At 50.9% G+C, this 15,939-nt stretch overlaps 1 protein-coding gene across 1 annotated transcript in view; it reads left to right on the forward strand.

Annotated features, from left to right (window-relative positions):
• LOC139237905 (proto-oncogene vav-like) overlaps window positions 1-15,939 on the forward strand; it is a 135,136-nt gene that overhangs the window by 34,436 nt on the left and 84,761 nt on the right. Inside the window, exon 2 of the mRNA XM_070867197.1 lies at window positions 3,253-3,369. Within this exon, the coding sequence (XP_070723298.1) occupies window positions 3,253-3,369 (117 nt within the window). The remainder of the gene's footprint in view (window positions 1-3,252; window positions 3,370-15,939) is intronic.

The raw sequence follows: 15,939 nt of genomic DNA on the forward strand, positions 1-15,939 counted from the left end.
CTTGACATATTGGTCTAGAAAACCATCCCTAATACACTCCAGGAAATCCTCCTCCACCACATTGCTACCAGTTTGGTTAGCCCAATCGATATGTAGATTAAAGTCGCCCATGATAACTGCTGTACCTTTATTGCACACATCCCTTATTTCTTATTTGATGCTGTCCCCAACCTCACTACTAGTGTTTGGTGGTCTGTACACAACTCCCACTAGCGTTTTCTGCCCTTTGGTATTCCGCAGCTCCACCCATACCGTTCCACATCATCCAGGCTAATGTCCCTCCTTACTATTGCATTAATTTCCTCTTTAACCAGCAACGCCTCCTTTTCCTCTCTGCCTATCCTTCCTAAACAGTCGGGAATACTCTGGCAATGCCTCCATTTTTACATGTCACATCCTTGCTTTCAAATCCCTCCGTGGCCTCCTCACCTCCTCCCTATCTCTGCAACCTTCTCCAGCCCTACACCCCGAGATCTTTGCACTCCTCCAAATCTGCCCTCTTGTGCATCAATGATTTTCACCGTTCCATCATCGGTGGCCGTGCCTTCAGCTGCCTGGGCCCCAAGCTCTGGAACTCCCTCCCTAAACCTCTCTCTGCTTCTTTATTCAAGAGGGAGTTAGATGTGGCCCTTACGGCTAAAGGGATCAAGGGGTATGGAGAGAAAGCAGGAAAGGGGTACTGAGGTGAATGATCAGCCATGATCTTATTGAATGGTGGTGCAGGCTCGAAGGGCAGAATGGCCAACTCCTGCACCTATTTTCTATGTTTCTATGTTTCTATGTTTAAGACGCTCCTTAAAACCTATCTCTTTGAACAAGCTTTGGGCCACCTGTCCTGATGTCTCCTGAAGTGGTTCGGGGTCAAATTTTGTCCGATAACACTCCTGTGAAGCACTCTGGGATGTTTTACTACGTTAAAGGCGCTATATAAATACACGTTGTTGTCGTTGCTGGAAGGTCAGTGTGAAGCGTGTGTTCCCCTCTCTCCTGGAAAGATCGGGAAGCTCCATACAATCAACAGAGGAGATTACAGGGCAGGAATAGACTATTCACAACCAATTTGGCCCGTCTCAAAAGCCAAGTACTGGCTATTCATTCCTGCTCTCTGCTCTGAACACCCAGCTTCTCATTAGTCTTTGTCTGAGCTTCGAATAGATTTAGTAATTCTCCGTTCCTCCAGGCCTTTTCCTGATATCTCTCATCCTCCTACCAACCCTTTCCTTCCACAGTGCCGTCTGCTTTTCATTTAGGATCAGTGAAAGATGAAAGACTTGCATTTATATAGCGTCTTTCACCACCACTGGATGTCTCAAAGCGCTTTACAGCCACTGAAGTACTTTTGGAGTGTGGTCACTGTTGTAATGTGGGAAACGTGGCAGCCAATTTGTGCACAGCAAGCTCCCAGACACAGCAATGTGATAATGACCAGATAATCTGTTTTTGTGTCGTTGGTTAAGGGATAAATATTGGTCCAGGACCCTGGGGATAACTCCCCTGCTCTTCTTCGATGCTTCTCCTCCAGGTGCTCCCTACAATAGTGAATTGGAAGGCCCGATAACCACTGCTGTTAATTCAGGTAATCAAACTGACAACCACACTACGTCAGCCCTTTCTGATAATTAAGACGGCACCTCCGACAGTGCGGCACTCCCTCAGTCCTGCCCCTCCGACAGTGCAGCACTCCCTCAGTCCTGCCCCTCCGACAGTGCGGCACTCCCTCAGTCCTGCCCCTCCGACAGTGCAGCACTCCCTCAGTACTGCCCCTCCGGCAGTGCGGCACTCCCTCAGTCCTGCCCCACCGACAGTGCAGCACTCCCTCAGTACTGCCCCTCCGGCAGTGCGGCACTCCCTCAGTCCTGCCCCTCCGACAGTGCAGCACTCCCTCAGTACTGCCCCTCCGATAGTGCGGCACTCCCTCAGTCCTGCCCCTCCGACAGTGCAGCACTCCGTCAGTACTGCCCCTCCGACAGTGCGGCACTCCCTCAGTCCTGCCCCTCCGACAGAGCAGCACTCCGTCAGTACTGCCCCTCCGACAGTGCGGCGCTCCCTCAGTACTGCTCCTCCGACTGTGCAACGCTCCCTCAGTACTGCCCCTCCGACAGTGCGGCGCTCCCTCAGTACTGCACTGGAAATGTCAGCCTAGATTTACGTACTCAAGTCCCTGGAGTGGGACTTGAACCCACAAGAGATACAGAGTTAACGTTTGAGGTGGGAGTCCCCTTCGTCAGAACTGGAAAGGTTAGAACTGGTAACACAACAAGTTTGGTACTGGTAGCAGGAATCGCCGCCTCACAGCACCAGTGATCAATCCTTACAATCGTCCTCTGGGCAGGTTCATCCCTAACAGCAGCAGCACCTTACATTTCACCTTTAACCTGTAGTAAAATGCCCCAAGGCATCTCACGGGAGCATTCTCAAACAACATCATGAATGAAATTATCTCATCATTATTGCATTCCTGTTTGTGGCTGGCTGTGACGACCTTTGGCACATCCTGAAGTTGGGAAAGGCATGATATGAATGTAAATTATTTTCTTTCCATCTGTCTGTCTTCTGTCTGTCTTTCTCTCTTTCTGTCTGTCTGTGTCTTTCTATCTGTCTGTCTTTCTCTCTTTCTGTCTGTCTGTGTCTTTCTATCTGTCTGTCTTTCTCTCTTTTCTATCTCTCTGTGTCTTTCTATCTGTCTGTCTTTCTCTCTTTCTGTCTGTCTGTGTCTTTCTATCTGTCTGTCTTTCTCTCTTTTCTATCTCTCTGTGTCTTTCTATCTGTCTGTCTTTCTCTCTTTTCTATCTCTCTGTGTCTTTCTATCTGTCTGTCTTTCTCTCTTTCTGTCTGTCTGTGTCTTTCTGTCTGTCTGTCTTTCTCTTGTTCTGTCAGTCTGTCTTTCTCTCTTTCTGTCTGTCTGTGTCTTTCTTTCTATCTGTCTGTCTTTCTCTCTTTTCTATCTCTCTGTGTCTTTCTGTCAGTCTGTCTTTCTCTCTTTCTGTCTGTCTGTGTCTTTCTGTCTGTCTGTCTTTCTCTCTTTTCTATCTCTCTGTGTCTTTCTATCTGTCTGTCTGTCTGTGTCTTTCTGTCTGTCTGTCTTTCTTTCTCTTTCTGTCTCTCTGTCAACTCAAAAAGTGTGACCAAAAGTTGTGACAACAGGAAGTAAGATCTGTAGGCAGGATTTGCATGCCCTCGGCAAGATTGTTAATTTCATGCTAGATTTCCATTTTGATGATTGTTTTTGTGTGTGTCATTCTTGCTTTGCAGTTCCTCTGCCTCAAGAACATTCGGACCTTTCTGAACTCCTGCTGCGAGAAGTTCAGTATGAAGAAGAGCGAACTTTTCGAGGCCTTCGACCTGTTTGACGTGCGGGATTTTGCGAAGGTACAGCGTCTGCATTACACAGTGGGCTCTTGGGCTCTGTGCCTGGTCTGTTTGGGGGATTCAAACCTGCTGTGGAAATCGAATCAATGTGTAAATGCCCTTGGGCTGGAAATTCGTTACCGCCCGCTTTCAGGCGGTGGCAGTGCGGACCTTTAGCGCCGGGCGCTGTCTACCGCCTCAAAGTGGGATATTCAGCTGTATCGCCCCAAGAGGAGCGCTAAGGTCCTCTCTGGGCGCTAACGGAGTGATAGCGCAGGAGGCCGACTCAATATTTTGCCGTGAGGATACCTAGCGCAAACTTCAATGAACATCACCCGCCCTTCCCCACGACTGCAGCAAATAAATCAAAGTTGACAAATTGAAATGTCAGCCCTGAACGTGCACTGCGGGTGATATCGCCCTGGAATCGTCGCCAGACTGACTGCTTCCCGCCCCCCCCCCCCCGGCTCCGCCAACGGTCTCAGCGCTGGGTGCTACGGCGGGCGAGAGAGAGAACTTTGCAAATGCGGGGCTACAGGGGCGTTGCGCGCTACGTGACGTCACCCAGTGGGCGGGGCTAGCGAACGCAACGCAAACTGTTAGCGTCGCCGCCTAGCCTTCGCGCAGCGCTCGGGCGGGATGGATTTAGTGCCCCTCTCTCTGGCGCTAATGGCGGCGCTAAACAGACGAATTTCTAGCCCCTTGTTTTTAGCACATTTCCTTTGTGAAGATTATGTTTGTACATTAGATAGAGAATTGCACTCAATTATCAAAAGTGGCTGACTTGGTGTGGCTGTCAGTTTGATTATTTGAATTAACAGCAGTAGTTATCGGGCCTTCCGATTGGAGGGAGCCCCTGGGACTAAGTGTTGGAGCATTTTATACTCAAGGCTCTGGAGGGGGCACTTGAACCCACAACCTTTCTGACTGAGAGACAGGAGGGCTACCCACTGAGCCACGGCTGAAAATGTAGTACATTGGAAACAGAAAATGCTGGAAACACTCAGCGGGTCAGGCATAGAAACACAGAAACATAGAAAATAGGTGCAGGAGTAGGCCATTCGGCCCTTCGAGCCTGCACCACCATTCAATAAGATCATGGCTGATCCTTCACCTCAGTACGCCTTTCCTGCTTTCTCTCCAGACCCCTTGATCCCTTTAGCCGTAAGGGCCATATCTAACTCCCTCTTGAATATATCCAATAAACTGGCCTCAATAACTCTCTGCGGCAGGGAATTCCACAGGTTAACAACTCTCTGGGTGAAGGAGTTTCTCCTCATCTCAGTTCTAAATGGCTTACCCCTTATCCTTAGACTGTGTCCCCTGGTTCTGGACTTTCCCAACATCGGGAATATTCTTCCTGCATCTAACCTGTCCAATCCCGACAGAATTTTATATGTTTCTATGAGATCCCCTCTCATCCTTCTAAACTCCAGTGAATACAGGCCCAATCGATCCAGTCTCTCCTCATATGTCAGTCCAGCCATCCCGGGAATCAGTCTGGTGAACCTTCGCTGCACTCCCTCAATAGCAAGAATGTCCTTCCTCAGATTAGGAGACCAAAACTGAACACAATATTCCAGGTGAGGCCTCACCAAGGCCCTGTACAACTGCAGTAAGACCTCCCTGCTCCTATACTCAAATCCCCTCGCTATGAAGGCCAACATACCATTTGCCTTCTTCACTGCCTGCTGTACCTGCATGCCAACTTTCAATGACCGATGAACCATGACCCCCCCAGGTCTCGTTGCACCTCCCCTTTTTCTAATCTGCCGCCGCATCTGTGGAGAGAGAAACAGAGTTAACATTTCAGGCCGATGACCCTTCGTCAGAACTGGAGAAAGTTAAGAGATGTGACAGGTTTTCAAGCGAGTGTAGGGGGCAGGGAAAGTCGGGGCGGGGGAGGGGAGGAAAGAATAAAAGGGAAGGTCTGTGATAAGGTGGACGGCAGGAGAGATTAGAGAGACGAAAGGGGACGATGGCGGGAGGCGGAAGGAGATGGTAATGGGACAAGTTAAGAAACAAAAGATGGGTCTAGATAGGGTGTGAATGGAGGCGGCAGAATCATCCACAGAATCAGTAAATAGGGGCCGAGGTTGTGTTGTGAAATTGTCGCACTCAATGTTGAGTCTGGAAAGTTGTAAAGTGCCACTATTGTTCAAGAGTGGTTTTAAGTGAGGCTGGCAAGTGGATCCGTTCTCCACCCTCAGTTAGAATGGGCACATGGTCATGGAGGGAGAGGGGGGTGATCAGGAGAGAATCTGGTGGCAAATAAAAGACACAAAAGGAATGGGTACGGCGGGTAAAAGTCCTACACTTGGAGTTATGTGCAACGTGGGCTCAAGCAGCAGGTTGGCACCAGAAAGAATGGCCGTGAAAACTATGGGAGTGCCATAAAAACCCACTGGCCCACTAATGTCCTTCAGGGATGGGGAACCTCCCAACCCTGCCCTGTGCGCCTACACGTGATTGCAGTTACACAGGACACATCGCATGTACGGCACAGACACAGGCCCAACCGCTCCGTGCCGGGGTTTATGCTCCACACCAGCCCCCTCCCACCCCCTCTTCATCTCACCCCATCAGCACATCCTTCCATCCCGTTCTCCCTCGTGTGTTTATCCAGCCTCCCCTTAAATGCACACTTCGCAGTTTACTCATTAATGGGCCTAAATTTCCCCATGAGCTGCACCGTTTTTTTTTTGGGGTGTAACTTGATTTTTCTGGTGTGTCGTCTTAGTTGCAAAATGGCCATTTAATTTGCGCCAGTGTAAGTGAGTTAGTTAGGTTTTTTGGTTAGGTCAGTTTTTTTTCAAACGGGGGCGTACCCAGCCACTTACACCATTTATGCCAATTTGGCCAGAGAAAAGTTGTACTAAACTAACTTAGGGCAGCGTATGTGTCCATTTTTGTCCGCACAGAAAGACCTTACTTACAGTTAAGGAATCGGCGCAGGTAACTACATTTAAAGCACCACCAAGCACCAAACAAAGCACAAAAAGTAACAAGCAATTAATTAACAAAAAGGAACCCTGCACCTAAAGCACCAAAATCAATCAGTAAATAACAAATAAAAAATAGAAGTCCTACCTTAGGGAACGCAGAGGGCCGCCGATGAGGGAGCCCATTAGGCCAGGGCTAGGGACAACGTGCTTTGGGGCCCTCCCACACGGCCTGCAGCGCGCGTTTGCAGAATCGGCCTGCCAGGAGCTACTGCACATGCGCGCAGACCATAGCGTGCATGTGCAGAGGTCCGCCCCCAATCCACTGGGCCATGCTGTGCCACGACTGAGGAGAGGCTGGGGAGCGGTCAGAATACCGCCGTCTTTTTTCGGCGGGCTTGGAGGCGGGCAAAAATGGCGCATCTCGGGAGAGGGCGCCAGAAAAACAGGTTAGGGAAACTCTAGCCCTGTGCCCCCAGTGCAACTTGGAGCAGGCAATAAGTGGGCACAAGGCAGCATCGTCCACACCCTGATATCAAATAGATAACCTGACAAGAAACTCCAGGACTTTCCTTCATTTCAGTGACTACGCCAAATGCTTACTACACCAGCATTTAAAATCAAGAAAGTTGCATTTAGAGAAGGATATTCGGGTTTTCTCGTGTACCTGCAGTGCACACGAAAACTCCAGATGTACCTGTGTAGAGTTTTGGTCTCCTTACCCAAGGAAGGATATACTTGCCATTGAAGGAGTGCAACGAAGGTTCACCAGACTGATTCCTGGGATGGGGGGATTGTCCTATGAGGAGAGATTGAGCAGACTTGGCTTATAGTCTCTCGAGTTTAGAAGAATGAGAGGTGATGTAATTGAAACGTATAAAATTCTCACAGGGCTTGACAGGGTAGATGCAGGGAGGATGTTTTTCCCAGGCTGGGGTGTCTAGAACCAGGGGTCACAGTCTAAAGGGCTGGAGTTGCTCCTAATTTTTTAGCTTGGAGTATCTTAGAAATCGCAATTATCGGCATTTGGTTTGCTCCAGTTCTAGTGAGTTAGTTTAGTTTAATTTTAGTTCAGTTTTTTTCAAAAGGGGGCGTTACCAGCCACTTACGCCTGTTTTGCAAGTTTAGGCACCGAAAAGTTACTCCAAACTCACTTAGAACGGAGTAAGTGTCGACTTTTGCACGCTCAGAAAAACCTTGCGTACACTTTAGAATTAGGCGCAGGTAGCCAGAGATGGGGGGGGGGGGGGAAGGGAAGTTAGAGGGAAGTTAGGGGATTTTACAAAGCATTAAACACTTCACTTTTAAAAATAAAGAGCCATCATCAATAATAAATGATAAATAAGTCAATAAATAAAAAATAAAAAATCATTCAATAAAATCAATAAATAAAGAATAAAAAGTTCCTACCTCACCTACCCATTCGGGAGCACCGGGAGCCCGGCCAGGGCTAGGGGCTACGTGCTGCAGGCTGGAAATCGGCACTCTGACTGCTCCAGGAGCCCATTCGGCCAGGGCTCGCGTCAACGCTTTCTGGCCCCTCCCACACAGCCAGCAGCACACGCACATAGAATCTGGAAGCCAGGAGCTACTGCGCACATGCGCAGACTCCACTGTGCATGCGCGCAGACTCCACTGCGCATGCGCGCAGCTGCCGGCACTCTTTTTTTTGGCCCAGGGCTGTAGCTCCGCCCCCCCCGCTGTTGTGCTGTGTCACGCTGACTGCTGAACAGGCCTGGTGCACTCGGAGAATCGCGAGGTAAGTCTTTGGCACGCTTTTCATTCCACAGAATAGGCGGGCCTCGAGGAGGTGCGCCGTTCCAGCGGATATCGGAAACTTGGGCCCAAGGGGACGGCCATTTAGGACTGAGATGAGCAGGAATTTCTTCACTCAGTGGGTGGTGAATCTTTGGAATTCTCTGCCCCAAAGGGCTGTGGAGGCTCAGTCTTTGAGTATATTCAAGGCTGAGATCAATAGATTGTTGGATACTGAGGAAATCAAGTGATATGGGGATCGGGCGGGAAAGTGGAGTTGAGGTCACAGATCAGCCATGATCTCATTGAATGGCGGAGCAGGCTCGAGGGGCCGAATGGCCTACTCCTGCTCCTAATTCTCATGTTCTTAAGTGCAGATGGGTTGTGAGTCCCTTGGGCTGTGGTAGCACTAAAATAGCAACCATGTTGTCACTAAGTACAATTTGTTGCTTATCAATATTCTTCAAGCAACCAAGCTATGGGGGTACAGTCCAGGTTCATAAAGATAGAACCACCCACACTTTGTCGAGCCGAGATCGAGAAAGTGACAGATTGAATCTTCTCATGTCCGATGCCAAATGTAATCATATTGTCACACTCCGGGTTTTGACCAAATCTACAATGGTGAGGGGAAGCGACACTGGTCAGAAGGAAACCAACGTGCAGATAATTAATGGGAGTTATGTCTGGGTAATCATTGAGACAATGATATATAAAGGGGATGTAGGCCGGGTTACATTGCAGGAGATTGAGATGGTATTGGAAACAGAAAAAGACTTGCACTTATATGGCGCCTTTCGCCATCTCAGGACATCCCAAAGCACTTTACAGCCAATGAAATACTTTTTGGAGTGTAGTCACTGTTGTAATGTAGGAAACACGGCAGCCAAGTTGCGCACAGCAAGCTCCCACAAACAGCAATGTGATAGTGACCGGATAATCTGTTTTTGTGATGTTGCTTGAGGGATAAATATTGCCCCAGGTAACCGGGCCTTCCCTGCCCTTCTTTGAAATAGTGCCCTGGGATCTTTTATGTCCTCCTGAGAGAGCAGACGGGGCCTCGGTTTAACGTCTCATCTGAAAGACGGCACCTCCGACAGTGCAGCATTCCCTCAGTACTGGCCCTCCGACAGTGCAGCACTCCCTCAGTACTGGCCCTCCGACAATGCAGCACTCCCTCAGTACTGCTCCTCCGACAGTGCGGCACTCCCTCAGTACTGCCCCTCCAACAGTGCGGCACTCCCTCAGTACTGCCCCTCCGACAGTGCAGCACTCCCTCAGTACTGCCCCTCCGACAGTGCAGCGCTCCCTCAGTACTGCCCCTCAGACAGTGTGGTGTTCCCTCGTACTGCCCCTCCGACAGTGCAGCACTCCCTCAGTACTGCCCCTCCGACAGTGCAGCGCTCCCTCAGTACTGCCCCTCCAACAGTGCAACACTCCCTCAGTACTGCCCCTCCGACAGTGCAACACTCCCTCAGTACTGCCCCTCTGACAGTGCAGCGCTCCCTCAGTACTGCCCCTCCGACAGTGCAGCGCTCCCTCAGTACTGCCCCTCCGACAGTGCGGTGCTCCCTCAGTACTGCCCCTCCGACAGTGCAACACTCCCTCAGTACTGCCCCTCCGACAGTGCAGCGCTCCCTCAGTACTGCCCCTCCGACAGTGCAGCGCTCCCTCAGTACTGCCCCTCCGACAGTGCAACACTCCCTCAGTACTGCCCCTCCGACAGTGCGGCGCTCCCTCAGTACTGCCCCTCCGACAGTGCAGCGCTCCCTCAGTACTGCCCCTCCAACAGTGCGGCGCTCCCTCAGCGCTGCCCCTCCGACGGTGTGGCACTCCCTCCTTTGCGGGTTCTCCCAAGAGTGACATCACGCTGCCGCGAACAACGCGTTTTCACGGCGTCTTGGCATCTGTTGCCGCCCAATGTACGCTCCTCGGGGGTAACTCTGCCCTTGGGCGAGGGTGTAAAATGGGGGATATTGTATCAGCCTCCCGCTATACATCTCCCCCAACTACAGTCAGGTTCAGCGGCCCGGGTCTGTGCGGGGAAGAATCATCCAGCCATTCTCGTCACCCACTGCCCAGCAAACCATGCCCAGTTACAGACGCGAGATCAGGACAGGGGTTCACGCTTAGCTGTGACTCATCCCTCAGTTAAATGAGCTGCCAAGGGCCATTGTCCAGGCTGGCACCTGGCTTCTTGGGTGCGGGAGGAGGGGTAGAAAGTGTAGCCCAGCAAGGAGTCAACACCTTCACGGGGGAAAATGAGTAGGGCCAACGATACTCACTGGAGTTTAGAAGAATGAGAGGTGATCTTATTGAAACATAAGATACTGAGGGGGGCTCGACAGGGTCGATGCAGGGAGGATGTTTCCCCTCGTGGGGGGAATCTAGAACTAGGGGCATAGTTTCAGAATAAGGGGTCGCCCATTTAAGACGGTGATGAGGAGGAATTTCTTCGTGTATCTTTGGAATTCTCTGCCCCAGAGAGCTGTGGAGGCTGGGTCATTGAATATATTTAATAATAACTAATAACTTTTATTTATACAGCGCCTTTAACGTAGTAAAACGTCCCAAGGCGCTGCACAGCAGTTTTACAACACGTTAGAGATATTGACCAGGGAGGGAAAGAGAGAAAGAGTGGGAGAAGGAAATGTAAAAGAGAGGTTAGAGGCTCTGGTTCGAGGCGGCAGACAAAGTGCGCACGCAGATAGACACAGGCGAATAAACTAAATGAAAAAGATGGAGGTAGACAGATCTTTGAATGATAAGGGAGGCAAGGGTTATGGGCGGGGAAGTGGAGCTGAGTCCATGATCGGATCAGCCATGGTCGTATTAAATGGCGGAGCAGGCTCGAGGGGCCGAACGGCCGACTCCTGCTCCTATTTCTTATAACGTCTAAAACCCGCCGTCAGAATTCACTCAGATTACTGTGCGAAGCGGTGGCAGGATATGTGGAATTAAATGTACCGGCGTCCAACTAGTCCTGTCTCATGTTCCCCCTTTTACTGTGCGGTACGACATCAGTGTGAGTGGGGGAGGATACAGGGTTTAATTTGGGTCATGCTTCGTGACGCGAATGCATTTAGATTTTCCGCAACAAGTATAATGACATCCTCCTGCTCTTCTGTAATTTGCCGCACTACAGCTATTCCAAAGTGCATAATGATGTGGCTTGGTCTGATCGCTATCATTTAATGTTTCTCAGCTTTGATTGAAGCTCCCGCCTCTTTCCAAACCCTCGAGCCGCTCCTATCTTTGCTCGTCACAAAGTAAGCTCGGATAAAGGAGCCTCCTCGGTCCCAGTTAATCTCTTCCTTCCCGAATTCCAACCTTGCCATCTTACCTTCGCACCACCTAGCCGCTATGTGAAGTGAGCTCTGTACCCTGGCTTCAGCCATCCTTCATTGGAATCAAATCCAGCCCGCTCATCACCGATGGAACGAAGGTTCACCAGACTGATTCCTGGGCTGGGGGGATTGTCCTATGAGGAGAGATTGAGCAGACTGGGCCTGTATTCTCTCGAGTTTAGAAGAATGAGAGGTGATCTCATTGAAACATTCTTACAGGGCTTGACAGGGTGTAGGTACAGAGAAGATGTTTCCTCTGGACTGGGGAGTCTAGAACCAGGGGTCACAGTCTCAGAATAAGGGGTCGGCCTACACTCCAAAAAAAGTACTTCGTTGGCTGTAAAGCGCTTTGGGGCGACCGGTGGTGGTGAAAGGCGCCATATAAATGCAAGTCTTTCCTTCATTTTACCCCAAACGGGAGAGGACCAGAGGACTGTCGACGCACAGCTCAGCACCTGGTCACACTGGGAGTTCTACGCGCAGGACCACTAACGTGGAAGAAATGGTACAACACACTTCAAGGACGTTACAAGGGACATCCTCAAAGCCTCCCTGATAAAATGCAACATCCCCCACCGACACCTGGGAGTCCCTGGCCCAAAGGCCAGTCCGCCCTCAGTGGAGGAAGTGCATCCGGGAGGGCGCTGAGCACCTCGAGTCTCGTCGCCGAGAGCGTGCAGAAACCAAGCGCAGGCAGCGGAAGGAGCGTGCGGCAAACCTGTCCCACCCACCCCTTTCCCTCAACCACCGTCTGTCCCACCTGTGACAGGGACTGTGGCTCTCGTATTGGACTGTTCAGCCACCTCAGGACTCATTTTTAGAGCGGAAGCAAGTCTTCCTCGATTCCGAGGGACTGCCTATGGTGATGATGATGGATGTGTGTCAAAAGCGGCTCTGCAATGTACCCGAATCGGGTGCAGTTTATAGTAAAGCCCCCCCTTCCCCACCGGGGCTGCTATTGGGCGTCGCTCCCGTGATATTTCTTTCCTTCCCCCAGTTGTAAAACCCGTTGGGTTGTGGAGCAGCAGGCCTGACGAGTGGGTTGTTGGCTCAGACGGCGGGTCAGGATACAGCAACAGTGCATGTGTGATGCTTGCAGCCTCTGCTGCCTGCCGCTGTGGTTTTCTTACAGGAAATGGAGGCTTTGTTGTGGTGATACTGCGCAGTAACCTTTGAACTAGCGAAGGAAGGTTGCAACAAGGCCCGGTGCAAGTTGAGGGACCTCAGTTCATGCCCTTACATGGCACATCCACTTCGACAGGTCTCTGTGTCAGTCAAGGGCTCCATCTTCACACAGTACCAATCTTTAGCCAGTTTGAAGTTTGAATTACAAAGAATGGATCTTTCTCTCCCATGTGTACGCACAGCGGACCTTGTGCTGACTGGCGCTGTGTTGGCAAAAGGTTTATTGGCCCCACGTGCATACATTTTGGAATAACTGCTGATTTATCTAACCCAGATCCTCGCAGAATCAGAAAAGCTACCGGCACACGTCTGATCTCACACACACCATCCTAGCCTCCTCCTGACTGTCAGCCGTGGAGTCACAAGGTTGTGGGTTCAAGTCCCACTCCACAGACTCGAGCAGAAAATCCAGGCTGACATCCCCAGTGCAGTGTTGAGGGAGCGCCGCACTGTCGGAGAGGCAGTATTGAGGGAGCGCCGCACTGTTGGAGGGGCAGTGCTGAGGGAGCGCCGCACTGTTGGAGGGGCAGTATTGAGGGAGCGCCGCACTGTTGGAGGGGCAGTGTTGAGGGAGCGCCGCACTGTTGGAGGGGCAGTATTGAGGGAGCGCCGCACTGTCGGAGGGGCAGTACAGAGGGAGCACCGCACTATCAGAGGGGCAGTACTGAGGGAGCGCCGCACTGTCGGAGGGGTAGTACTGAGGGAGCGCCGCACTGTCGGAGGGGCACTACTGAGGGAGTGCTGCACTGTCAGAGGTGCTGTCTTTCATATGACTCGTTAAACCGAGGCTTCTTCTACCCTCTCAGGTGAATGTGAAAGATCCCACGGCACTATTTTGAAGAAGAGCAGGGGAGTTCTCCCCAGTGTCCTGGGGCCAAAATTTATCCCTCAATCAACAAAAACAGGTTATCCGGTCATTTTCCCATTGCTGTTTGTGGGAGCTTGCTGTGCGCAAATTGACTGCCGCGTTTCCCACATTACAACAGTGACTATACTCCAAAAAGTACTTCATTGGCTGTAAAGCGCTTTGGGAGGCCCTGAGATCGTGAAAGGCGCTATATAAATGCAAGCCTTCCTTATTCAGTTTATCCAGCCCAAACTCATGTCGTTTGGGGACAGTACAAAAACCATCACAAGCCCCTCCATTTTTGTGGCCCGGGGCGATGTGTTTTACATACTCGCTGATACACGCACAGGCTACACTTCCAGGTGGTGCCAAGGATTGATTTGCCCCCGTGGGTATCTAGCGAGGGCTGAATACTGCCCCCATACAGTCCAGTCCAAAGCAGGAAACCTTTGCGATCGCCGTGAGATCTTTCTCTCTCTGTTGTCTGCCGATCGAGACACGGTTGGATAGAAAGATTTAAGTCTTTAATCAAAAGCATGGAGACCAAGTGTACTGTGCACTGCTGTACTGGCCCGTACAGACCAGGTAGCTCCTAGGGTCTGTGCGGGGATTAGTTGATTTGTACCCCGGGTGGGAATTGGGATTTACAGTTGCGCTAGTGAGTGACAAATTCAACGAGGGTGGCTGCACTTGATACTATCACAGCGCCAGCTGCTGTAAACACAACCAAACAACAGACAATTGATCTCCACCTGCCACTTGTATGGCCCTTGTACCTCTCAGTGTCCGCTCTCAGTGTCGGCAATCATCTATCAATCGCCATTTTGCTGCTCCTGTAAAAATGTGCAGCCCAAAATTCAAAACAGAGAATGAAAGATTATTTAGGCAAGGATAACAAGGGTTACGGAACCAAAACGGGTCATTGGAGTTAAGTTACAGGTCAGCTGTGATCTCATTGAATGGTGGAACAGTCTCGAGGGGCTGAATGGCCTCCTCCTGTTGCTATCCTTCCTAATATCAAGTTGGCTCTGTTAGTACTGCCCTTGACCTTGAATCAGAAATGTTGTGGGTTCAAGCCCCACTTCAGTACATAGCCCGACAGTCCAGTGCATTACTGAGGGACTGCCGCTTTGTTGGAGGAACCCTCTATAATTTATTTGCTTCATGGGTTCTTTGCTTAAGAATTCATAGCAAAAGGTTTAACAATCACACGACACATTACCAGTTCATCCACCAGGCTCACAACCACCTGCCCCATCGTGGATCCCCCGAACCCAACTGGCCGGGGTTTTATTGAGTCTTGTGAACATCACGTGACTGGCTAAGCCACTCCCAACTCAACAGCTCTACAACTATTTTAGTTGAAAACATGAATCAAGTGCCCCCTGATTAAAGGGTGGGGGGCACTAAAACCGACAAAATAAACCAATTAAATTTTGGACAGTAAACTTAAATCAAATTAAAATGTGGTTGCCGGGGGGTGATGATGCACTCCAGTCCCTCCGGCGCCCACCTCTCGCGGAAGGCCGCGAGCGTACCGGTGGACACCACGTGCTCCATCTCCGGGGATACCCTGGCTCGGATGTAACCGCGGTCAACAGCTCTACAACTCTTTTGATTGGAGAACAAAATTAAACATTTAACTCAAGTGTCCCCCTGATCTGTGGGACACTCCAAACACTTATCAAGGCCCTTTTTTTTGTTTTTTTGGAGGTTTTCTTTGTGTTTTTTGTGGGGTTTTTTGGGCACTAAAAAACATACATTGTACAAGTGCCCTCTATAAAAGGGGGGGGGGGCACTAAAACCTGCCAATAAACTAAATTAAACTTTAAAACATATAAAATCAAATTAAAATTTGGTTGCCGGGGGGTGATGATGCATTCCAGTCCCTCCGGCGCCCACCTCTCGCGAAAGGCCGCGAGCGTACCGGTGGACACCGCGTGCTCCATCTCCGGGGACACCCTGGCTCGGATGTAACCGCGGCCAACAGCTCCACAAACCCGTGAGCATGCGCATAGGTGAATATATTACACTGTCCCTCGGATGAGACGTTAAATCCAGGCCCAGTTTGCCGGCTTGGTGGCTCGGGTAGCTGTCCATAGAGCAGGAGGTCTCCCCGTGAGCTCACACTCTGAGCGAGAAGGCGCATTCCTTCAGAATGGTTTCTCCCGTGGTCGTCAGGTGATGACTGAGGAGGAATGGAGATCTGTTGGGTGTGGAGGGGGGGGGGGGGGGGCGGCGGGGGGGGGGGGGAAGGGAAAGAGTTGGACGTGGTGTTAAACCGGACGGAATCACGCATGCAGTTATTGCGTGCTGACCACGTCTCGGGAGCACACGCTCAGTACGGGGGCCGCACTGACTCCAGTCCAGCTCACAACGGCGATGCCTTGGTCAGCCTCCTTTGACCACAGCTACATCTAAGCCTAACCTCACACGCGCTCAGCCTCCTCACTGCGGCCCAAGGCCGAGGGAAATACCTCCCACTCCGGTCCATGCAGGTCACGCCATCGAGGCT

This window comes from Pristiophorus japonicus, chromosome 24 (assembly GCF_044704955.1).
Source record: "Pristiophorus japonicus isolate sPriJap1 chromosome 24, sPriJap1.hap1, whole genome shotgun sequence".
In the NCBI taxonomy this organism is placed as follows: Eukaryota; Metazoa; Chordata; class Chondrichthyes; family Pristiophoridae; genus Pristiophorus; species Pristiophorus japonicus.